The 26,564-nt window shown below is 41.7% G+C and overlaps 1 protein-coding gene across 3 annotated transcripts in view; it reads right to left on the reverse strand.

The window, feature by feature from the left end:
- Positions 1-4,431: 4,431 nt before the first annotated feature.
- CDHR1 (cadherin related family member 1) overlaps positions 4,432-26,564 on the reverse strand; it is a 62,796-nt gene continuing 40,663 nt past the window's right edge. For all 3 annotated transcript variants that reach the window (XM_030571180.1, XM_030571181.1, XM_030571179.1), the window contains 4 exons: positions 25,298-25,365; positions 20,948-21,176; positions 19,392-19,646; positions 4,432-6,481 (listed from right to left, as the gene is read on the reverse strand). In XM_030571180.1, the coding sequence (XP_030427040.1) occupies positions 5,930-6,481; positions 19,392-19,646; positions 20,948-21,176; positions 25,298-25,365 (1,104 nt within the window). In that variant the 3' untranslated portion in view covers positions 4,432-5,929. The remainder of the gene's footprint in view (positions 6,482-19,391; positions 19,647-20,947; positions 21,177-25,297; positions 25,366-26,564) is intronic.

Raw genomic sequence — 26,564 nt, forward strand, 5'->3', positions numbered from 1 at the left:
CCAAAACAGAGTGCTCCTCCCTGGGCGGTTATGATGTTATCTCACTATTCGTGGGGGTGGGGCCTGGACTCTAGAGCTGTGCAAACGCTGTTCACTGTTGTTTAGTAAATGGTGCCCTAAAGAAGCTGAACATTTAGGCAAAAATTGAAAAAGTGTGTGGAGATGTTAGGGTTGCAATCATCCAGAACATGGGGCCAGATCGTCAGCTAGTGTAAATTGGCCTCGCTCATCTGAACTCAGACTGATTTACAAGCTGATGAACTGGTCCTTCAAGTCTAGCCAGAACCCAAAGAACAAGAGCAAACAATATACTGTTGTGCGTTGTGCCAGATAACAAAGATGAAGAAATGAAAGAACCAGGGGAAAAGTTGCCAGCAGCAACAGCAATGACAATAGCAACCAGAGCTGAATAGAAAAAAAAATAGGCTTGCCACCTGACTTAGGGCTTGTCTACATCAGAAAGTTGCAGCGCTTGTGAGGGAGTTACAGCGCTGCAACTTAGGAGGTGTACACATCTGCAGGGCACCACCAGCACTGCAACTCCCTGTTTGCAACGCTGGCCGTACTCCCGTTTTGTCTCGGGTGTAGAGGATCCAGTGCTGGTGATCCAGCGCTGGTAATCAAGTATAGACACTTACCAGCGCTTTTCTTGACCTCCGTGGAATAAGCAGGTATCCCAGCATACCTGAGGAAGCCTCTGGTAATCAAGCTGGTCTCCTTCCCCGGTTTGCTCTCGCGTTCCCCGAACCCCGAGCAAGCAGGTCTCCTTCCCTGAGGTTTGCTGGGGGGTTCGGGGAACGCGAGAGCAAACCGCGGCGAAGCTGGTCTCCTTTCCCGGTTTGCTCTCTCGTTCCCCGAACCCCTGAGCAAGCAGGTCTCCTTCCCTGCGGTTTGCAGGGTGGTTCGGGGAACGCGAGAGCAAACCGCAGCGAAGCTGGTCTCCTTTCCCGGTTTGCTCTCTTGTTCCCCGAACCCCCGAGCAAGCAGGTCTCCTTCCCTGCGGTTTGCAGGGTGGTTCAGGGAACGCGAGAGCAAACCGCAGCGAAGCTGGTCTCCTTTCCCGGTTTGCTCTCTCGTTCCCCGGACCCCTGAGCTAGCAGGTCTCCTTCCCTGCGGTTTGCAGGGTGGTTCGGGGAACGCGAGAGCAAACCGCTGCGAAGCTGGTCTCCTTTCCCGGTTTGCTCTCGCGTTCCCCGAACCCCCCTTGAAGCCGCCCAACAGCGCTGCAGTGTGGCCACATCTAACACCACTTGCAGCGCTGGTTGCTGTAAGTGTGGCCACTCTGCAGCGCTGGCCCTATACAGCTGTACTAATACAGCTGTAACAACCAGCGCTGCAAAATTTTAGATGTAGACATGGCCTTAGTGGAGGGATGCCAGCAGAGAATTTTGCCTGTAGTGTTTTGTGCTATGAGTCTCAGTCGTCACCACTATCTCAAGCCACTATTTCTTTTAAAACATGCTCCATTTCTATAAATTTGCTCAGTGAGGAATAGCAAAAGCCCAATTAAACTCTATTTTAAGTAAATGTTTCAAAGTTACATTTGGCCCACTCAACCATTCTTTGCACAGTTCTACTTCACTGCAAATGCTTCTTAATTGTTTTGCATAATAAAATGTCCACACTGGTATACCTTGGTATGCCATAATCCTCATTTCTAGACTTCAGTGAAGAAATCTTCCTACACCCTTCAATGTAAGAATTCAAACAGAAAAAGCTCCAGTAATTAGTACACTGGTGGCTGTAAACTATTGCTTTGCAGGTAGAGAGGCAGAAATCCTATCTTTTATTGCTGTATAAGGTATCAGAGTGGTAACTGTGTTAGTTTGTATCAGCAAAAACAATGAGGAGTCCTTGTGACATGTTAGAGACTAACAAATTTTCCTTCTTTGATATTCACCCCTTTTGTCAACTGTTGAGAATAGGTCACTTCTACCTTAATTGAATTGGCCTCCTTAGCACTGACCCCCCACGTGGTAAGACAACTCCCATCTTTTCACGTGCTGTAATATTTATACTGCTCACTGTATTTTTCACTCCATGCATCTGATGAAGTGGGTTTTAGCCCACAAAAACTTATGCCCAAATAAATGTGTTAGTCTTCAAGGTGCCACAAGACTCCGCATTGTTTTTATATAAGGTATGACTCTGCAGCCTCTATACCAGTTTTAGGTCAGTGTCGCTGTAGTGATATAATGGAATAGACTCAGGCCCATAGTCCCAAAGTACTATGTATATCACTGTGCAATTTCTCACAGTATATTGTATACCTATCTCTAGCCCTTTGGAAATACCACTTGCCTCAACTCAAAATGTGAAATATAAAATATTCTCTCCTTTTATGAGAAATTTATCCAGAAATTAATAGACGTAGTAATAGTTTGGAGCCTTCACAGTGTGGATGGAACTGCTTCTCCACCTGCCAGGCTAAACCAGGTGTTAGCCAATGGCGTCACATTGGTGGAAATAGGTGGAAATCACAGCCAAGATTTATAATATATTTGCAAGGGAACTGGTTAAACTGGCTCTAAGTGCATTTCAAAAGGGTTTTCTGTGCCACTGCTTTCTCTGGTTATCGTGCACATCTACGGCTCTGAGCTTCAGCCAAAGCATCTGACATAGTGTTTGTCTTTTCTAGACAGATCGACCCAAAGGGAATACTTTGAAAGCGAAGCTAAGTTTCATTGTACCTGCTTGAACCAAACTGTCAAACCTACAACAGAGTGACTTCAAATGGCTATTTTACAAAGGTCTGAATCTTAGTGAGACAGGCCTCATTGTTCTGCTGAAAAGAATACATGGTTTTAAACAGGGCCTAAAAACAGGCAGCGAAGTGTGGTTATAGGAACATCCTACTGAAGATTACACGTTCACTTATAATTCCTGGTACTGCTGCCAAGAATCAATACATGATTGTGGGCCAAGATTTTTTACAATTATTTAAGGCTCTAGTTTAGGCAACACATTCCAATTCTTTTAGGGACTGTGGGAACTCAGCTGCAGTCTGCAACCCATGCTGTTTTTGAGCTGATGGGGTGGGAGAGATGTGGGCAGACAGGAGGAAACATATAGAGAACCACAGTGCTCTATGACACCATCTGTTGAGTCATTTCAGGCGTGGCATAGACATTGCCCGAGGGCAGATGGCTCATCTCACCTTCCCTGATGGAGAAAATGTGATGCAATAAGCAGTCATGCAGGGATGACAGATGTAGAGAAAAGGGACTATATGATGGTTTAGGGATAAAGGAGTTAAGGAGGGATCCATGGACCCAGGAACTAGGTCAGACCAATTGGTCCAGCAGGTCTATAGGTCAGCAGCAGATGCAATATAATCCAACAAAATAGTAGGTTAGAAGAGAGATGGTTATTCAGAATACTTCACCTTCCTCTGGCTTGGGGTTGCCACCCATCCTGATTTTCATGGCATAGCCCTGTATGCTTCAGTGACACCAAGAGGAATCTGAAATATTTCTGGGGCCAATGTAATATGACACTGTGATGTTTGTGTCAAAGCATTAGCACACTGTGGTACAATGTCCCACAGAATGACTGTGTCCAGGAGGGCATACTTTTAAAAGTGTCACCTTTGGCCTCATCTTTGGAGTTGGAAACAAGGTGCTATATTCAGTAGTACTGGCCAGCTGCTTTTTAACAAATCAGTGAGGCAATGGCACTGTTAACCTGCCTTAAGCATCTAAGGGTATGGCTACACTTACAGTTGTACAGCGCTGGGAGTTACAGCTGTCTTCGTACAGCTGTGTAGGGAAAGCGCTGCAGTGTGGCCACATTTGCAGCACTGTTGGGAGTGGTGCATTGTGGGCAGCTATCCCAGCGTTCAAGTGGCTGCAACGTGCTTTTCAAAAGAGGGGGGTGAGGGGGATCGTGGGGGAGAGAGAGAGAGTGGATTTTTGGATCTCTCAGCTCCCTGCCTTGCAAGTTCTAAAGCTGGAACATACACATCACCAACCTGCAATCAATTTAAAAGTTTTGAGCCCTTTCCCCACCCCTCTCTTATTCACTAAATGCAAATTATGCACTCCTAAATAGCCTTCAGACCACATAAGCAGCTGCTCAACATGGATTTCCCCCTCCTCCTCTGCCGTGTGACTTCTCTCTTCAAGCAAACAGCCGTGAACCTTCCAAAGCAATTCCCCTGCCTGCCTCCACTCGCTCGAGCAAACAGGAGCTGTGTTTGTTTTTTAGATAAGCAGCTCGGGGGAGCTTGGAGTTCAGCCATTCTTCCGGTTTGTTTTGAGCGAGCATTCTGGGATACCTCCTAATACCCTGGAGGCCAATAACAGCGCTTTTGGTGGCCACACTTGATGAGCAGTGCTGCATCACCAGTGCTGCAATCGTTACACCCAGCAGACCAGGTGTACAGCCAGCGCTGCAGCCAGGGAGTTGCAGCGCTGGATGTGCCTTGCAGGTGTGAACAGTTACTAAGTTACAGTGCTGTAAACCCACCACCAGTGCTGCAACTCTCCAGTGTAGCCAAGCCCTAATTAAACTGCAGTTACAGCTGTTTTGCTGGATTGATCCAAAGCAGAAGACAGATTGTACTTCAGTGCTCATTTCAGGAATACAGAAAAACAGCTTTACCTGCTCCCTTCTGCATTGTTAATTTCACCCATTCAGAAATGAGTAAAGAGCTTTCCTTTAACAATACTAATGAAAGAGGGTAAGCCTAGGTTAGACTCTTTATTGCCATGCTACAAACTACAGAAAAAAATAGGTGCTTCAGATGCAAATGAGAATAGCTTTTTAACTGCAGCATAATTAGGACACTAATGTTTTGGGCCAAAATGGAAATTTTATGTCACCTGAAAGCCCCCTACAGCAGTCCATGACAGAAGCTGAAACATGTCGCACCAACACTTTCCCAAGATCTAGGTAAAGGACTTTTTTTATTTTTAAAGACATGCTCCTGACTGATGGACCCAGCTTCCAGGAGACTGCTTGTACTTTTCATGTCTTTTTTGCTCAGTTTTTACATTTCAGTCTTCCTGCTTTAATCACTTCTTGCTTCTCCCCCATTGCCCTACCTGTAGGGAGCAGCATTGCTTTAGCACTAGCCCCACCTCTTGCAGATGCTACAGTTTCCATATTTGGACCCATCACCAACTGTTTTTGGAAAGAATGAGTGGGACTTTCCTTTGGCAGGGATGTTTGGCTGGGAAATGGAGGAAAGCATTATGTCAAAGCTGCTCTGGCAAAATCCAGAGTAAGCTGCATGAAAACGAAAAACTTCTCAAAGCCTGGCTGTTCATATCTGGGATCAAGGATACTTAAGTTCTAAGCACGTCGCTCCACAAGCTGTTGCAAAACATGGCATACACCTAAGAGTGTAAGTATCCATTCATAATGTACTTACTCAGAGAATAACAGCTTGCCTAAATTAAAAAAAAATAACCTCCTATGCTAATATGCTGCTGGTTCTACAAGAAAGTCAACATTTTCAGGTGTGGTGTGATTTTAAATGCCTAGTTTTAGGCACCATGGTGGCTATCTTCCAGCCATGATAAGGATTGACATCAACTGGAGCTGAGGGTGCATAGCTCCTCTGACAATCATGTCTCTTGAAAGAACCTCAAGTTGGACATCCCCAAAATCACTGGCCCCTCCTGAAAATTATGGCCTTCATCAGGACAATTAGCACCTTGGTCATACAGTGCAGGGAGGAAACTAGTTTTTAGAAATGATCTGAATAAAATTCTAGCAACCGACACTGATATTATATGTGAACTAATTCCATTGCAAAATATACTAGCATGTAATACTTGTGCAAAGTAACAGGTGATTGTGGCAGTGGGGAACTGCTTTTAGTTCCTTTTGTATTGAAAGCAATTGAAAAGCTCAATCACACCATGCACTTCTCTCCATACACTGCATGGCTATGTGATCTCCATGAGTGGCTGCTGCAGATGCACTAGATATGAGGGTTGCTGCTGGCTATGTTCCTCTTTTCAAACTTCTGTTTGAGCTCTGACACCAGTGCATTATGGGTGCTGTTGAGGCCCCTTTTCTTCCCTGGCTTGTTTATAAACTTGGGGCTTAGGGAGCCTGATACTGTGGTCACTCTCCACTCAGTGGTATTTATCTTGGGTGCTAAAACTGGGGGAGGGGGCAGGGCTGGGGCAGTAGGTGGCAGAGAGGGCACCTGGATGTTATTGTTGCTGTTCTCATTCTGCAGACTCTGTGTGTCATCCTCAATGGCAAACTTCTCGGCAGGATTGCTGGACCACTTGAATTTCAGCCACTCCATCCTGACCATCCTGGGTTGCTGGATCTGTCTCTTTTTTATGATCCGTCTCACCGGCATGATTTTGTTGGATCTCTTATTGCGCCAGAACATGGCAGTAGAGATCATGATTGTGATCACCACCATTATGCCCATGACACCAGCTAGCACTCCTAAGGCTTTCATGGGGTTATCTTTAGTTTGCATCAAAAAGGCGGCCATTGGCCCTTTGTGAAGAGTCTGTAAAAGAGTACAAAGAGAACATGTGACTTACTCTATGGGACAGACAGAGATTCTATAATTTCATTTGTCCAAAATATGTAACTATGAGGGTTGACCAAGATAAGTTGTCTTTTTGTAAATAAATAAATAACCAATTTGATTATTTTACCTTTGAATTTGGGTCATTTAGATTTAAAATCAAACTGGACAAAAAGAAATCCCTACAGTATTGTACTGTAATGGCCAAACACCGAAACTTACATGATGTTACTGCAATGATTTGGATCAATCCTGTGTGATACTGGAGTATTTAAGAGAATTAGTTCTGCAATATGTAGCTGAACTGTTATGCTGTATTTTAGGATTAATTTAAAAGAAAGAATAATACTGTTGAATCCCAATAAGTGGAATACAAGCTTTTGAGAAGATCTGCACATGATACAGTTTATGGGACCGTTACTGAATATGGCATTAAAGATATTTTGAAGCAACCGTGTTTTTTTGATTGCAATGTACACAATAAGTCTCTAGCAGATCTGTGTTGCATTCTGTTTTCTAGTACTCTTTTACAGACATAACAAAACTGTTTGAGGTAACAGACCTGAGCTGACCAAGATTTCTGTTTTAAAAAAACTAAATAAGAGCTAATGTGCACTATATATGACATATTAAGGACAAATGAATGAACAGTTCATTTTGCAGCTCAGCACACTGAGTGCTTTGGAGGTCCCCGTATAATTTTTCGGACTTTGCCCTGAGGATGAAGTCTGGATCTTTTCACACTTTTCCAATATGTGATGGTGGAGATCACCATTGTTACAGAAATGGTGGAAAGGACGCCACTCATGCAAATTCCAAATATTGTCCATGGATGTTTCTTGAGGCCTAAAATATAGGATTTTACCCTTGACTTGATCTGGAAATGTCAAAAATAAAGAGAAAACTTATCAACCTGTGCACCATTATATTCCAAAGAAACTGCCAATTTGTAAATTTGAGCATAGCACTCTGGAGAGACATAATGCCTAATTTCAGATAACCATGTGTGATGTAAATCTTTATCCTACATACCAGCTAAAATAAAAATTGCTAATCGTGTGAACTAATCCTACATTTTGCCCATCCCTCACCAGCTCCAGAGCCAGGAGAACTGTGATAGATGATGAACACAAAAGATTTCTATTCACTGTTTTAGAGCAGTCGGATTATTTCCCACCCCTCCATTGTTCATGTTCTCCCCTAGCATTGGCACATGTTCATGGGAAAGCATCATGTTACTGGTGATTCATGTGATCTAAATGATCCCCAGCACCCCAACAACAGTTACACCTGCATGAGGGTAAGGGCTTACTAGGTGTCCTCACAGGTCTACCCAAGTAAGAGCACAGCTTCTTGGAATGAGAGTCCGAGTTGCTCATAAACATACAAGTATCTACATCATATACAAACTCATGGAACAAAAGCATCCCAGGCTCTCCTTAATATCATTCTACACAAGCTAGAAAGCTTCACACTAGTGAACACACAAAATGAAATTCCCTTTTAAATGACCGGGAGTGGTGGATGTGTGGGGCAAAGTATCACATAGGGAAAAACACCAAGAAAATTAGCTCACATTTTAGTCTGTAAGAAGCCATATTAATCTGATATGGCATGCTCATGTTCTTTTAATTAAAGCCTTACCCAGCTAAGGGAAGGACAGGAAGAAAAAGCCTGGTACATCACAATAGTATATCTTCACCATACACGCTGTTCAAATATGGAACTTAAAAGACTACAAATAATACTTGTTTGCAGTGTAGTTGTAACTGTGTTGGTCCCAAGACATTAGAATGATGAAATGGGTGAGGTAATATCTTTTACTGGATCAACTTCAGTGACCTGAAGAAGAGCTCTGTGTAAGCTCAAAAGCTTGTCTCTTTCCCCACCACAAGTTGGTCCAATAAAAGATATCACCTCACTCACTTTGTCTCTCTGTTAATACTACTTACCAGTTGAGACTTGTGAAGGTGACTCAAGCCTAAACTGTCATTGGCAGACATATAGGCTATGCCACTATTTCTAAAACACTTGGGCAGTACAAGAATCATCAGCACAACAGGAAGTAGGCAAAGGTAGATGATAACTAAAGAATAGAAGTAGTTCTCAACAGCTTATTTATTCTTTTCAACGTAAACCTTGTTCCAGACTTGGGCTTTCCATTCTTCAAAATTGTTATAAACCTCTTAGCAACCTTGAAACTTTTGCCATGTTTCATTAGCTCTATAATTATTCACAGCTCCTCACTGGCTAATTTTCTCATTGTAACTGTGAAAATCACAGCAGTAAACATCAAAGAATCTTCCCCCGTTAAAATTGGTGTTTTAACTCCTTTGATGTGCTGTGAAAGAATTGTTAAGGGCTAGCTTCCTTCCTATTTAAACTTGAGAAGACTGGGCTATTTAAACATGCAGAACAATTCATGTTTGTGAAAATACTACAGAAGCTTTTGGAATTAGAATTATTTAAATTCTGTGTATGCATATATTTCATGTGTCTCAAACATACAGTGGCATACTATTGCTTAATATTCATATCTGAAGAAATTACAGTAATATTTTCCATACCCATTCCTATGTGCTGATCTACAAAGTATTAAAAAGCTGGCCAGTTTTCACTGGCCAATTCATTTCGTTTCCAGTATAATAACTTGAGGATGTTTCATGTTTAATAATCATATCTGAGCTGGATAGATCTGAGGCCAAAATGTTTAAAATCCAGGGCCTAAATACTTCCTCACCTTCCCCTTGGGGTTATGTAGATCCATTCCACTCCCAAGGTTGGTCTGTATGTTAATCACACAAACTGGGCCAGAGTGCTTATGCAAATCAGGCACCCGCAACTGATTATATAAGTGGTTAAAACCCCAACTATTATAGTCATACCATTTTGATTGACTGAGAATTCCATGTCAGTATATTTTTACATGCTGTTTCTTACATGTCTCCTGTAAATTCCTGACATTAGCAAAATGTTTGTGTACCATATTAGAGTGGCAAAATGCATAATATTTTCAATATGAAATTAGAAAAATCCATCTTCTCATATGTACTTTAAACCATACAAATGATGAAGAACATAAATACTTAGGAAAGAAAATATTTTCAATATAAGATGAATCTGATTAAACCAGTGATGTTTTAGTTTTGGCATAAAGCAAGCTATTATAAATATAAATGCTCTGAACAGGTCCCAAATTCAGTGAGATGGGAGACAGTTCTAGGGAGTTAAATTCTGAATCTTCTAACATGAACTGTTGTGTATTTGAATTTAATAATTATTTGAGATTGTCAAATAGGATCAAATGGAATTATTTAATCAAAGATTAATACTGCACTATACAGAATACAGAAAGAAGACATAACTCTGAAGATAGTGAAGAGAGGGTAGTTTGGTCCCTTTCACTGTACCTAGTGGAATACTGACAGGGTTCATTCTTAGTCTAACTCCCCAAACCTCTGTTCTTTTATAGGGTGTGAGACAAAAACTCTTTTTTGGAGGGAAAATACTTTCCCATTATTAATTTTTATCATATGTTCTGTTTTCCTAATTACTGATGGCATTTCCCTTATAATCCTCTGTTTATCTGACTGATGAGTAAAAAAGGAATCTCTAACCCAGTCATTATTACTAACTGCTGTGAAATCAACAGTTCTTAATGAGTTAAAAACATCTTTCAGTGGGTTATTGCTTTATCCATTTCAGAACTCTTCTGTAAAAAAATTATTCCATATTCATCACCCAGTTCCTTACAGAAAACATCTGTCATAACAAATATCCCTTATCAATCACCCAGTTTTATTTATCACACACTTTTCTGTAGATACTTTTATTAGTTTGGGGGGGTCTTTTCCCTGGACACCTATATTCCACAGACTTGGAGACGCTGAGGATAGTTAAATACAGCCCAGCACTCAATCAGATAAAAAATCCTGAGTACAGGTCACTCACAAGTTAAGAACCAACACTCTGGGCCTTAAAATTTAAACACACTCTTTGCTAATATAAAGATTTTGGGATAATAGTTAATATGCAAATAAATTTAACACACAAGAAAAAGTGGTCTGAAAAGGTTAAGATTTACTAACAGAGCTCAAGGCTATATTGCCATGCAGATGGAATCTGAGCAATTACATCTTTAAGCTGTATCCCTCTGGAACAGCTCTATTCTGCTAACATAGATAGCGCTGGCTAATCCCATTTATTCATGGCTTTCAGATAATACAGAGATTAGCCTGAGCAGCAAAATTTACATCTGGATCCAAACTTCCCCATGGTAAAACAGATGAACTATTGGAAAGGTGGGAGTGCATCAGGATCAACAGTGAGCCCTTTCTTGTTTAGCCTCATGCTGGGTACCTGCACAAGGGGCATAGCTTAGTGCATGCTGTTTACAGATGATAGATTATCAAGAATCCTCTTCTAGACTAACAGAGATATGTGTTGAACATACACAGGCTCAAACTAAGCAGAGGAAGAACAGAGTATATGGTATGCTATTTTACTATTGTGAACACTGAAGAATTATCCATGAAACTAGCTGGGAGGACAAGATAAAAAATACAAAGTTTACAAGTATCCAAAAGTATGAGTTCCAGGATCTGGGGAAACAGAGGACCAAATTAGAACTAGGATAATAAATGCCTGGCTCAAATGGAAACAGATAAGTGGTGTAATATGGGACAGTAGGATACAGGTAAGATTAAAAGAGAAAGTCTTTAAAATGGTGGTTCGTACATTTTTAATGCATGGCACTGAATGTTGGGCAACAAAGAAGAAACAAGAGCAAATGATCTATTCCACAGAAATGCAAATAGTGAGATGGATGCATGGTGTAAGCAAGAAAGATCATGTAAGGAATGTGTATGTTTGAGACATGCTCAGAGTAACATCCAGAAAGGAAAAAATGAGGAATGTGTCATCTCAGATGGCTTGGTCAAGTCGAGTCCTGACAACTATGTGGGTAAAAGAGTCCAACAGATCAAGGAAAAAGACAGAGACCGACCTGAGAAGAAGTGGTGGGATGCCATAAACAAAGATATGTTAGCATGAGGAATGACAGAAGATATGGCATTGAATGAGCACTTCGGAGGCAGTGGTCTCACAGAGTGGACCCCATTTGATGGGATTAATGCAAGAAAGAAGAATAAATAGCAACCTCTTCAGTGATCTTGCAGAAAACATCATCCTGGCCACTAAAGATGTAGAAGCCCTCTACAACAACATTCCACACAAAGATGGACTACAAGCTGTCAGGAACAGTATCCCCGATAATGTCACAGCAAACCTGGTGGCTGAACTTTGTCCTCACCCACAACTATTTCAGATTTGGGGACAATTAATACCTTCAAGTCAGGAGAACTGCTCTGGATACCTGCATGGTTCCACAGTATGCCAACATTTTTTATGGCTGACTTAGAACAATGTTTCCTCAGCTCTCGTCCCCTAACAGCCCTACTCTACTTGCACTACATTGATAGACTCATAGACTCATAGACTCATAGAATATCAGGATTGATAACATCTTCATCCTCTGGATCCATGGAAAAGAAGTCCTTGAGGAATTCCACCATGATTTAAACAATTTCCATCCCACCACCAACCTCAGCCTGGACCAGTCCACAAAAGAGATTGACTTCCTGGATACTACAGTGCTAATAAACGATGGTCACATAAACATTACCCTATACCGAAAACCTACTGACTGCTATACTTGCCTACATGCCTCCAGCTTTCATCCAGACCACACAACATGATCCATTGTCTACAGCCAAGCTCTAAGATACAACTGCATTTGCTCCAATCCCTCAGACACAGACAAACACTTACAAGATTTCTATCAAGCATTCTTACAACTAGAATACCCATCTGTTGAAGTGAAGAAACAGATTGACAGAACCAGAAGAGTACCCAGAAATCACCTACTACAGGACAGGCCCCACAAAGAAAGTAACAGAACGCCACTAGCCATCGCCTTCAGCCCCCAACTAAAACCTTCCAGTGCAACATCAAGGATCTACAACCTATCCTGAAGGACAATCCCTCACACTCACAGATCTTGGAAGACAGGCCAGTCCTCACTTACAGATAGCCCTCCAACCTGAAGCAAATACTCACCAGCAACCACACACCACACAACAAAAACACTAACCCAGGAACCTATACTTGCAACAAAGCCCATTGCCAACTCTGTCCACATATCTATTCAGGGGACACCATCATAGGACCTAATCACATCAGCCATACTATCAGAGGCTCGTTCACCTGCACATCTACCAATGTGATATATGCCATCATGTGCCAGCAATGCCCCTCTGCCATGTACATTAGCCAAACAGAACAGTCTCTAAGCAAAAGAATAAATGGACACAAATCAGATGTAAAGAATTATAACATTCAAAAACCAGTCAGGGAACACTTCAACCTCCCTGATCATTCAATTACAGACCTCAAAGTTGCAATACTCCAATAAAAAAATGTCAAAACCAGATTCCAACGAGAAACTGCAAAATTGGAATTAATTTGCAAACTGGACACCATTAAATTAGGCTTGAACAACGACTGGGAGTGGATGGGTCATTACACAAAGTAAAACCTATTTCCCCATGCTAATTCCCCCCCTCCCCACTGTTATTCACACCTTTTTGTCAACTGTTGGAAATGGGCCATCCTGATTAACACTACAGAAGTTTTTTTCCTCCAGCTGATAATAGACCACCTTAACTGATTACTCTCAGTATCGTTAATATGGCAACACTCATTTTTTCATGTCCTCTGTGTATATACATCTTCAGACTGTGTTTTCCATTGCATGCATCCAATGAAGTGGGTTTTAGCCCATGAAAGCTTATGCTCAGATAAATTTGTTAGTCTCTAAGGTGCCACAAAGACGCCTCAATCTTTCTTCAGTATATGTACTTTTTCTCCCTTTGTTGTTCCTATACTATGCAACCTTCAGTGTCATGCTACAGAATTGATTTTGACAAACACTCATTATTAATGGAACTCATTTCAGGTCATGTACTACTTAGCAGGGTTTATCTGACACTTAGTTCATCAAACTTTCATATACGGTTAAGTAACTCGGGGTAGAATTTTTTCATGTGTGGGGAATTAAATGCACACCGACACAGAGATGAGCCTGGGCAGCAAAATTTACATCTGTATCTGAACTTCCCTAAAATTTTGGGAAATTCATATCTTGGGTTCTAGTTCAGACCTATCTCTATTTTAATGTTGGGAACATTGCATGTACCGTCCTGCTCATCATGATGAAAACTCATCGGTGGATGAGGCATCACTGAGCTTCAATACAATTCCTTTGTCAGTTTCCCCAGGCAATAGGACACATTCAGGATGTGGAAACTAGTCCAGGATAAAGGTGCCTAGGGTGTGTTATAAAGCACAGAGAAATAAAAGATAATGTGCTTTATGACAAAAGAGTTGTTCAAGAGCAATCTTGCTGCATGCCACTTTATAATAACCACTCATCATTAAGCTATTTCCAAAGGACAATCTAAGTGGCCTTTCCCAAAGGTAAGGTCAATCCAGGTGAGAGAAATTCTGTCTCATCACTGGGCATTCATTGATTGCTAGCCTCACCTTACATTTGTGGAAACTGATTTTAAGAACTTCTTTACGTATACTAATGCTATAAATATCTAGCTATTGTGGCAAGCTCTCTCTTTCCCTGATCATCCTGGTGTTAAAAAAAACCCCTTTCTTAATTCCTATATAAAAATCTTTCCATTTTAAATTTCTACCTTATTACACCCTGTCTTGTCTCTCATGCTTAATGTATAGGCTTATCTCCTGTACTTTTTCATATTATCCATTATATATTTGTTCTATCATCATCATCATCATCATCATCATCTATAGTTCAGAAGACTAAATAAATGCCCAAGCTGCTGAATGCCCAAATATATCACTGACTTTAGGAGCCTAAAGATGGACTTATGCCCAGTCCTGCAAATAGCTGTGGCCAAATAGCCCCATAAATTTGCAGAGTCCCAGTGAAGTTAATGGGGTTCTGTGTGTATGCAGGGATCCATCCACGTGGAACACCCTACAGAACTGGAGCCTTAGGCGCCTCGCTTTAGTCACTCACATTTGAAAATATTGGCCCTAGAGAATAAATTTTAAGCAGACATAATGGAAAAAAAAATAAAGGAAAAAAGTTGCTTCTTCAGCATATGTTTCTTAGTCTGTCAAGCAAGGATAGGAGATAAAGAAAAGTACTGGGCACCAAGCAATACCAATTTCCATAAAACCAGACTCAGTTAAATTAAACAGCTTCTAGGTTTTTTTATTGCTGTATTATTCAAAGAGCAAAAGGTCTTTTTGATGTGCTCTACTGACGCACTTAGCCTCAAGGCATCTATCACGAAGGGCACAGCCTTGCACTAATTGCAATGGTAAATGTTAATCAGAAAAATATGCCTGTTTAATTACTCAGTGTGATTAACACTGTGAGAAACCTCTAGTTATGCTGTCAGAAAAACTCTGCATCTAGAAGGGAGTAGTTAAAAAAAAATCACTCAGCATACAGAGATAGCGTATGCACAGAGAAGAGAGAAAAGACACATTCACCTATAGCCTGTGTGTAGCTGGTGCATAATCCTAACAAAAGACTGTTTCCTCTACATGATTAAGATTGTATTGTCCAGACTAGATTTTAGATGCTATATGGACTCTTTTCTACCAGTTATAACCTCAGACATAAGAGAGACAACCCAGATGGACTCTTCCGTGTGCTAACAGGACAGAAACTTAGCAGAGGTGGTCACAAAGAAAGAGAAAGAGAATCCATCCACAGCAGATTTTGTATTTGGAAATTTGAATCTCCTCCACAGGCTGAATCTGAGAGTATTTTTCGCAAGTAACTCTGGTCACCACTGAAAAACTACAAGTGATGTAAGAAGTGATCAAGCACTGTGCAAGGATTTTTCTGTACGGCATGCTACAAGATTCGTTTTGTAGCTCCTGCCTGAGTGGGCTAATTATGAAGGTTGTTATAAAAGGTTGTTACAAGGAGCAGGGAGAAAAATTGTTCTTAACTTCTGAGGATAGGACAAGAAGCAATGGGCTTAAATTGCAGCAAGGGCAGTTTTGGTTGGACATTAGGAAAAACTTCCTAACTGTCAGAGTGGTTAAGCACTGGAATAAATTGCCTACGGCCGTGGTTCTCAAACTAGGGCTGCTGTTTGTAAAGGGAAAGCACCTGGCGGGCTAGGCCGGTTTGTTTACCTGCCGCGTCTGCAGGTTTGGCCAATCGCAGCGGCCCTAGTTTGAGAACCACTGGCCTAGGGAGATTGTGGAATCTCTGTCATTGGGGATTTTTAAGAACAGGTTTGACAAACATCTGTTAAGGATGGTCTAGATAATACTTAGTCCTGCCATGAGTGCAGGGGACGGGACTGGACTAGATGACCTCTCGCAGTCCCTTCCAGTTCTATAATTCTAAGTGGAATATAGGGACCTGAAATCCATAAATGCAATATTTGGGAGATGGAACACTGAAAATCATTCTATCTGGAGTTGGACTGAATGGAGGATACACAATATCAGCAGGTTGCTAGCAAGTAGGCTGACCAGATGTCCGGATTTTATGACAGTCCAGATATTTCCGGCTTTGTCTTATATAGGTGCTTATTACCTGCCACCCTTTCTGGTCAGCCTACTAACAGGAAGTCATTAATGTAGAAAATATAGCAGGCCCAAAGTGCATGAACACATGCAGGGTGTAGAAATACACAGAACAACATCCCTTGGTTTCCCAGCTACTTTCCCCACTTCTGCTCGCCAACACTCCTCACTAGAGAATTCCAGGAGGGGAGAGGACACTCACATGACTTTTCTGTTGCCCCTGCATTTTGCCTGGGGAAGAAAAAGCTGGTGGCAGGTTTGCCTTTTCTCCTGGAGGAGCAGGGGGAACTGGAAGTGGTAGATGCTCTCTCCATCCCTCTCTGCACCTCAGGAGGGGAGGTGAAACTTGCTGAGGGACTGATATTTTCCACAGGAGGCAGGCAGGGAACTCCCAAATGGACACATTCTCTTATTAGGAACCAAAGTTGCTTCACCCACTGGCAGGAATTCTTAGACTCAGACTCATAGACTCAGACTCCAGGATCAGAAGGGACCAATGTGATCATCTAGTCCGACCCCCTGCACAAGGCAGGCCACAGAACCCTACCCATCCACTTCTATAACAAACCCCTAACCTATGTCCGAGTTACTGAAGTCTTCAAATTGTGGTTTGAAGACCTCAAGCTGCAGAGAATCCACCAGCAAGTGACCCATGCCCCACACTGCAGAGGAAGGCGAAAAACCTCCAGGGCCTCTGCCAATCTGCCCCGGAGGAAAATTCCTTCCCGACCCCAAATATGGCGATCAGCTAAACCCTGAGCATGTGGGCAAGACTCACCAGCCAGCACTCAGAAAAGGATTCTCTGCAGTAACTCAGATCCCATCCCATCCAACATCTTGGAAACTTTAGATAACCAGCCAACCAACAGCTTCTCCTGCCACTCTCTCCTCAGATTCTCTCACCGGAGGAGTCCTCCTTTTGCCAGCCAGTGACCAGAGAGAAGAATGGGGAGGTCTGGGGAGCTGACATCCCCAAGTTCAAGAGAGGGAGATGGACAGGGGACATGGGGGAACTCAGTTCCTAGTCCACAGAATATAGAAAGGAGGGAATTCTCCCACTACTTTTAGCAGAGCAGGGGGAATTGCTCACCAGCGCATTCCCATTTCTTTTAATCTCATTCATCTTGTCTAGCTTGCTGTGCTGATGACAAGTCATAGGTCCCTGTGAGCTCACTGGCTCGGTACCTCCAATATGCTGACTGATGTCAAGGCCCGGATTTCGGTGATGTATCTTGCTCAGCAGCTGTAGCTTGCTGGACTAATAGCCAGGCACACATTACTATGAGGTCAGTAGCTAAGTCCATCCACACTCTATGGCTGGAAATTGTGTGAAAGGATGGGTTAATGGTTATTTAACATTGGAAGAACTGGAAATGTTCTTAGAATTAATGGGTGGCTCAAAATTCAATATTATGTAGTTCCATGTCACCTAGTATTAAATGTGAAAGTGGAAATCTTTATTCTAATTAAGGCATAGGTTATCACCAACGATAAGCTGCCACAGATAACTGCAGTTTTCTTCAGGGGGGTTAAGCACTTTATCCTGTTTGTTGTAGAAATATTCCACAACTCAGAAACGGTCAAACATCTGACATGCTGGACTGGATTCTTCTAGGAGTGGTAGTGGTATGAATTCGGAGTATCTGTAGAGCTATTCTAGATTTACACAGGTATCGCTCAAAGCAGAATCTGGTTCATCATTTTTAAAGAGAGAGTTAAAATGAGTTTTCTCTGATGAAGCCTTTTATCTGTTATGAGATGGATAACAATCAATGGGCTCAGAATATGTGCACAGGGAGCTTCCAGTAGTTCACAAATCCCTTTACCTTGCGTGATTGATATTATGGGAACATGAGAGGGGAAACAGAAAAAAATTAGAAAAGGAGAGAGATGCTAATATTTAAAGGATACAGAACTTTGGCTGCATTTTGGACAAAAGCAAGAGAAGGGAAGTCACTGTTAGCATGAAGAGATTTGCATTTATGCCCTGTGGATGTGGTCCAGATAGTAAAAGGCAAGAGGTCAGTCTCTTTTGCATCAAAGCTCATTTGCACCTCTCTGACACCCCCCTTAAGGGCCCAGTACAGAGTATAAGGGGTTTATCATAAATGAAAGCACACTTCAAGCCTGATTTTAACATATAAACAAGTTGGACTGAAGGGACACTGCCAACAAATGCATAATACTGTATATTTTAAAGTCTTTTTGTTTCGATTACTACCACCATTGAGGATTATTAAAATACATAAAAATGAATTTATTTTTAAACACGCATTTGTATGTTTACTTTTTGCATTTCACTTTTGTTGAACAATGAAATTAAACTGGATCATTTATTTGTCTCCAGTCAACTTCCAGTCAGTAACATTTTCTGGTTCTCATGCTCTGAAGATCATTCTGCTGCAGGCGCCTGCTTACTTTTTAGAATGCTGCTGATACTGAATTATTTTTTAAGATCAAGAAAATATTTTAGTCATAGGAAATCCACACAGATATTCCTTAGACTGATCTCTGTATATCTTAATATATATTTATAAAACTTAAATTTGGTATCTAAAAGTTCTTAGAAATAGTCCTTCAGCAGAGGCTAAGTATGGAGCTCCTTGGAGGAGCTGGGAGAACGTTCTGAGTTCTCTGCCTTCTCAAGTACCTTCTATGCATTCACCTCTTTCTTTTACCCACACTGAGATTATGGAGGTTACTACACCCAGAAGGCAATGCTGCTGTCACAGGGGAGAGAGATGGATTACAGTTAGTCTTTGGTCTGACTGCCCCCACAGTTCCAGTTCTGATCAGCTGCTCTCCAAGCCGTAGGGCAATTTTTGGTCCAATTCCCTTTCATCTCTCTTGACCAACAGCTCAGAAATGTAGTAGTCTGACTGAAGTTTGGTCTCAGAGGCACATAGATCCTTAACTGTCTGACATCAGATGAAAGGAACTAATCTCCCAGCCAGATTCTAACCCACCCCAGCCCTTTCCCCTCTCCTCCAGTCAGGATTTTCTTAGGCCTCTGAGTCCATAGAACTTGATTGGCCCTCAGGGTTCTGGAAAGGCATTAAACGATAGAGCAACCAAAAATCTGTTGGGAAAACTGATGGCTGGCATTTTATTTTAGTTTTTTGCTATTATCAACTCTTGAAATATTAAACAGTGCTCTTTAGAAATGGTGTGAGTGGAAACTCCTCTTTGGTTCCACCCAACAACTCCCAAGGCTGGTCACTTTTGTTCAATATCTGCTTACCTCTTCTGTGATATCAATCTTCAGCACCGCCGTCGTGCTAAATGAAGGGGAGCCCCGGTCCTTGGCTTGGACTACCACAGACCATATGCAGTCTTTGTTCTTGGTGATGTTGTGAATGATATCCAGGGACCTGATATAGGACTTCAGCTTTATTTCCCCAGTGCTTTGATCTATATCAAACACATTGGCTGGATCTGCTTGCATAATGGAATAGTCTACAATGTTGTTGGGTTCTTCTGCATCTTGATCTATAGCCTGTTTAGGAGAAATGTTGAAAAGAGAGATGTATTGCTGATGAATTTGGGTGACGGGAGAATGTAAAAGTTCCTGGGCATGTATTTGTCCACATTAGGGCTAGTCATAGCATCTGCTGTGAGAATACTGAGATATTACTGTGTGATCTTAGATGACAAAATTAGCAATCCTTTCCATCTGAACAATTTTTATTTTAGATTAAAGTAAACAAGAAAGAAAGTCCAAATATTATGTATCCATGGATGTGATGGTTATAAATGATTCACTTTATAATAGCAGGCATCTTGTACTAATTTAATGGGTATTTCCCTGCAGCCAGACTAGACGGAATACTTTACTCTTACAGTTGAAGTTGATAGAAAACAATTTGACAGTGTCAAGTATCAGAGGGGTAGCCGTGTTAGTCTGGATCTGTAAAAGCAGCAAAGAATCCTGTGGCACCTTATAGACTAACAGACGTTTTGGAGCATGAGCTTTCGTGGGTGAATACCCACTTCCTCAGATGCATGTCACAAGCATCTGAGGAAGTGGGTATTCACCCACGAAAGCTCATGCTCCAAAACGTCTGTTAGTCTATAAGGTGCCACAGGATTCTTTGCTGCTTTTAATTTGACAGTGAACTGCTGAGTCAGATATTGGTACCCAGAACAATTGCAAGCTCTGTACACCACCAAACTACATTTGTTTTTGTTATTATACTTCAATATTTACTTTTGCTAACCATATGTATATTCTTGTCATCAGACTTGCTAATGTACGTTTGCTAAAATATATTTTAGGCAGATTCTCATTTAACTGTACATATCTGCATTTTTTTTTCATATTTCACACCACAGCATTACATACACTACTTGGACACTGAAGCCCTCTCATTACAGAACCAAAGTAACTACACGGACAGATGCAAGTATTCCCACACAATGGATTTGATTTCTGTTTTGAAGAGTAGCCCAGTTTCAATCCCCATGCACATTTACTCACTCCATGGCATCTGTGCCAATGGTGATTAACTTATTTTAAAATCTAGCACTATACAGCAAACTATGTGCAAACTGATAATTTAAATGATGTAACTTGGGTTTACTATTTTTTACAGAATTACACTTCTTTTGATGCATTTACCCTTTTGAACAGTATGTAAAATATTATCAGTCCATGTTTTAGATCTCTATTCCTCACTGCCACACCCAACAGGCAAACTAAAATATACTAGAGGGAAACAAATGTGTTTGTTCACCCTCATCCCACATATGCACACTTTGGGGTAGGATGTTCAAAGCAGACATTGTTTCATTCCTCACCTCTATTTTCACTGGTGATCCAATGATCATAGTCTTTTCCTGGATGTTCTTATTGAACTCCGGAGAATGGTCATTGACATCTAGTACAGTGATAAATACCTCAGCCAAGCTATACTTCCCGTCTGTGTCTTCTGCCTTCACATAGAAGTTGTACTTTGCAGTGACTTCAGCATCTAATGTGGCCCATGGCTGGGTATAAATAATTCCTGTTGATGGATGGATTAGAAATCTGGAGGAGATGCATAAAAATCAAGCATTTTGAGTGTCACATTGAGGATGCTCACATCCTAGTCTAGACTATTGAACTGTTGAGGTCAGATATTGATACCCAGAACAGATGCAAGCTCAAGTTAATTTATATCTTGTCTTGTTCACTCTGCTCAGTGGTGTCACACGGCTTACACCAAAGGCTAAACAGTCAATGGACAAACACATAGGCCCCCTAAAGAAGCAGTTGAGGGTTTCCTCTGACATTGGGAAAGCTTGTATGGCACAAAGCTGGCATAGCTTGTTCTATGCCAACCATTTCCCTGCCTTGCAATGTGGGGTGGTGCATCTAGGATGGGCAGGGCTTTGTTGGGGGTGGGGGTTCACACCAGACACAGAAAAGGTGCAGTACATGGGGTTGGACTAGATGATCTCCCGAGGTCCCTTCCAACCCTAATAATCTGCGATTCTGTGCCATATAACACTTCACCAGATCTTTGGCTGCTGCTCTAAATTATGCTGGATGCCTCAGCCCAGGACTGAGGTAGTGGAAAGGTGGACTAGAGACAGCTTTCCTCCACATTCTTCTCAGTTGCACTGAGTGTAAACTCTGCCTAGCTGAGAACGGAGCCTATTGTACAGTACAGTTCAGTTATGGTCTAATGCAGATGAGTATTTAAAGATGTGGGTAGTGGTATAATGCTGGAATCTATGCAGCTGGGAGCCTTATACAAGGCCTCTTCTGTTCCAAAAACAGACCTAAAACCTGACAGATCCCAAATCACTGACCCTACATATTTTTGCTTGTCCTTTTTGTTTTGAAAAAACAGAATTATTATTATGTGATGTTCTTCTATTCTTTGCGTGTTAGCCCTTTCAGTTGCATTTCATAGAAGCTTTTGTACTCATGCAATGCTCAGTGTGATGGCTTTTTCCCAAATGTGATCTCTTTGTGTAGAAACATTAGAGAACTGCATATTTATTCAGGTTATAAGTACAATGTATTAGATCGTGTCCTGAATAAAATAAGATTGATTGATCCCAGCTGAATACCAGAGGAAAGTGTGTTGCATACAATATTTGACTCCTAGTTAGCGTCTCAGAATGGGTAAGCTAAATGGTTCCGCTAAGCCTCCTAAAATGTGCAGAGAGATTGTGTCCTCCAAAAACTAATCACTGTTTCTGGTACTGGGAGGTTGCAGATATTCAGAATTATCCAGAGTGAGTTCAATTCTATGCGTTTTTAATTACTGAGCCACTGGCAAGAGTGACAGGCAAAAGATTGAATTTCACTTAAAGATGCCAACATCCTGTCTTTTCAAAGGACCCTGTCAGTTTAGGCCCCAAATGCAGGTTTTGTAAAAATGAAAGGTTTTACATATCCTGTAATTAATGCAAAATAGAATCAAATATTTTTGTGCATTCCAATTTTGAGCTCAATATATAATTACTATAAAATTGGCATTGTTATTATCTATGCTTATGAGTTGTTTGTATTACAATAGTACCCACAAACTCTAATGAAGAGTGAGATCCTATTATGCTGAGTGCGGTGCAAATCCATGGAATGAGACAGTCCCTGTGCTGAAGTGCTTACAATCTAAAAAGACAAAACTACAAAAGGTAGTTTTATTATCTCCATTTTACAGATAAGGAACTGAGGCACAGAGAGATTGAAGCTTTGTCTACACACAAAAATTGTATCACTTTAGTTATACCAATATAGTTACAGTGGTTCAGCATCCTGGTGGGGGCTCAGCTATACTGGTATAAGGCAGAGTTATACTGTCTGATGGGGTAGACAAAACCCACACTGGACAACCAGGGGTTAAGGAACTGGTCTGGGCTCAGCCACCCCCACGTGGTAAAATCTGCAAGAAATGCACAGGCTGGAGGAGGAGCTTTGAAAGGGGGGCAGAACTGCTCACTTGTTGTCAGACCAGGTCAAAAGAAACAGATCTTCAACCCTCAGCTCCCAAGGAAAGGCTGACTGAAGAAAGCAGGGCTGGCTCCAGCTTTTTTGCCACCCCAAGTGGCGAAGCAAAAAAAAAGAAAAAAAAGAAAAAAGATAAAGCCGATCGGTGGCACTTTGGCGGCAGCTCAGTAGTCCTGCTTCATTCTGCAGTGGCAATTTGCTGGTGGGTCCTTCACTCCCTCTCTTCCTCTTTGGCGGCACTTCGGTGGCAGCTCAAAGAGGAAGAGAGGGACTGAGAGATCCGCCGCCTAAGACCCGGACGTGCCGCCTCTTTCCATTGGCCGCCCCAAGCACCTGCTTCCTTTGCTGGTGCCTGGAGCCGGCCCTGGAAGGCAGGAGCTTCCCAGACAACCACTAACTGATGTTCCCTGCCTGAGGGAAGGGAGGGACAGATCTGGATACATGCTGAGAAGGAGTCACTCCCCTCTATCCTTTACTAACTCCATTTATTTGCATTAATTCCCCCTTCTTTTTGTTCACCAACTACCCTGGAAGGGGAGAGACTTTGAAGTGACCTGACCAGAGGGCCAAGTCACAGGAAGAGGCAGGCCACCACAGAGGCAGAGCAGCTAGTGGCAGGAGACCCCAGTGGACAGAGTGCTGCTATACCACACCCCGCCATGAGGAGGTGCCAGTGGTGAGTCGATCTTTTCACATACGAATATTGCCATTCCTATTTGGGAGGGGGAATATTCCAGTATAATGCACCTTTATACCAGTACAACTACATCCATGTTAGGAGATGTACCAATTTAACTGTTCTGGCAGAAACATCACAGCCCTAACTGAAACAGTTAAATTGGTACAAGAATTGCATGCAGCACAAGCCTAAGTGATGCACCTGAGCTCACGCTGGAAGTTTGTGGCAGAGCTGGAAATTCAACCCAGATTTCCTGAGTCTCAATCCACTGCCTTAACCAAAAAAGTTCCATGTTTAGGAAAACAAAAAACCTCACAGTAACCTCATTTCCCTGATTAAATTCTATTTTAGCTTTAGGAGTGCGAGAATCAGAATAAATTTGCACACACTTTTTTTCCCCACAACATCTTTTTTTCCCCAAGCCTTCAGAAGTGTTTTGGCACCAGCTGTTACATTTTAAACTTAATAGGTCTGAGTGCATCGGATGGCCTTTGCTTGCTTGCTTCTACCCAATTAACAGGTTGCTTGAGGATTTAGTGAGAAGCTCAAAATAAGCCATGATTTAGAAGCTCCTGTATGTGCGCCCTTGTTTGGATGTTTCCCAATAACCCCCTGAAATTCTGGATTTGACTGCCATAATTAGCATCCTACTCAAAGTGGGGAGCGGAGCTTTAAAACCAGATGGGGAATGTATAGAAGAAATAAAATTTTGCAGAAGAGGGGGATGAAAGTCTGGACAATATACGCATTTGCAAGCTCTTCTCTCCAACCTCTTAAGTCACAGGGGTGAGGGGTTCAGCAGAACCGAGAGAGATGACTAGCCATATTTGAGATGGCTAGGAGCCCCAGCCAATTATTACATTTGCAATAACTGGGGCGGGGTTGGAGAGCTGATCAAAGGGGTGCTCATTTTCATCTTTCCTACAACAGGAAGCAGGAGCTAGGTATCTATTAGAGACCCGGTGAACATCCTGTTCCCTTCCTCCGTGCCCTGCTGCAACAGTTCTAATATGTGCCAGCCATCAATGCTAGAAGTGCTAACAGTGTCAGACCTCAGAGAATGTTGTGGGAATTTGTAGAGATGGTTCTCATGAATTTTTGGTCTTCTCTGTACATTGGGTTGAGTGTTGAAATGGTACCGTTTTTGCAGCTAAACAGGAGTGTGTGGGGGCATGTGTGGTCCACAGAACTTTCACAATAACCAGCACAAACAATTCTTCTTCCTGCAAAAAGTATTTTTTGAAATGATAGTTTGAACAGATGCTATGCGTTGTCACTTAGCTGCCCTATGTTTCTTTAGGAGCATGTGGGTAAAACACCATAGACTCATACAACAAGTTTTCGCCTGTTTTTTGCAGGAGAAAATATTTTAACAGAAACAACTCAGGAAAAAGACATAGGGTAAGTGCCTCCCCCAGATAATCTCAACATGCATTAGTCTGAGATGTCAGCCGCTGTCTTAACCCTCTTATTTTGTCAGTAGTGATTTCTCTTTTTAATGTATTTCAAATGTTAGCTTTTTACTTACAGATCAGCTCCTGTTCCATATATGGAGTATTTGACTTCTCCCCAGAGTCCTGAATCTGGGTCTGTAGCCTTAAGAAAAGAATTCAAAGGAGTCCTGATTTATTAATCTGTAGTAAAGTATATTTTCCTGTTGTGCCTAATAACAGCACTCTGAAAGCCAAACAGATTTTTCCCCCTTTAAAATATTTTGTCAGTATATTTATGGAATCTTCATTAACAATTTGCATGTTGGAAGTTGCCAAAATCTTACAAAATCAAATGGTAATGAGTGATACATCAAAGCTTTTTGATATAACCACATCCTAAGCACTCTACATGAACATAAGCAGTAAAATCTATAATGCTTATTGGGTGACTCCATTCTTAGGCATTTGACATTATCTTGTAACATCCTTTCTTTCATAGGAGTAAGGAGTGCGTTAGTGCATTGACCAAACAAACAACTCATTCTCAAACTTTACTAGAGATCAGCTAAATACGAGTGCATTGTCCCTGGTCAAAACTGTCTTTTAAACAACACAAAGATTTTTTAAGAAGACTCTCCACTGTGGTATATTTAGTTGATATTTGTACATAACATTATTTCATTCTGGCTGGTGTTTTGATCATTCTTGTGCTTGTGGGCTGAGGTTGCATTGCAGATATCTCTTCAGATGTTGCAACTTTGTTCTGCATTCTTATCAGTTTCTCCATGGGCTCAGGGTTGGGAGAAGCAGTGGACTTGCTAGAGGGAACTATTTATGTTTTCTTTGGTACCTATGGGAAATTTTTTATTACATCAGTATGTCTGTCCATCTACCTCTACATGCAGAGACATGTGATGTAGGCGGGGCGCTGTTGAGTGTATAACTGGTTCCCTCCCTTGCTTAATTTTTTTTTTTTAACATTTTCTGCAGACCACTTCAGTGTTGGACGCTGTTCTACTTCTGACTACTACAGTAAGGAACATGATAACCTCTATGCTGTGCTGCCTTGGTGCCAGTGTGTCCTATGGTGAGCCTCTTCTTTCTTGTTTTGATGTTCTTCCCTATATAGAGTTTAGTGTTTTCACCTCCAGGATATGCAGTTAGCATATATATCAGTAGCATGTGTGTCATTTCACTGCCTCTGCAGCACACAGACTAGTTTGGGCTCCCTTAGCATCCTGCCTCGGGCATCGACGCCTCTGGTGCCCAGCCCTATGGGATCTTGTATCACTCCCAAATTTACACATGCTTGTCGACTGCCTCAGCTTTGTGTGACTTACTGATCTATGGGTTCTAGCTCTG

Source organism: Gopherus evgoodei, chromosome 7 (assembly GCF_007399415.2).
Source record: "Gopherus evgoodei ecotype Sinaloan lineage chromosome 7, rGopEvg1_v1.p, whole genome shotgun sequence".
Lineage (NCBI taxonomy): Eukaryota > Metazoa > Chordata > Testudines > Testudinidae > Gopherus > Gopherus evgoodei.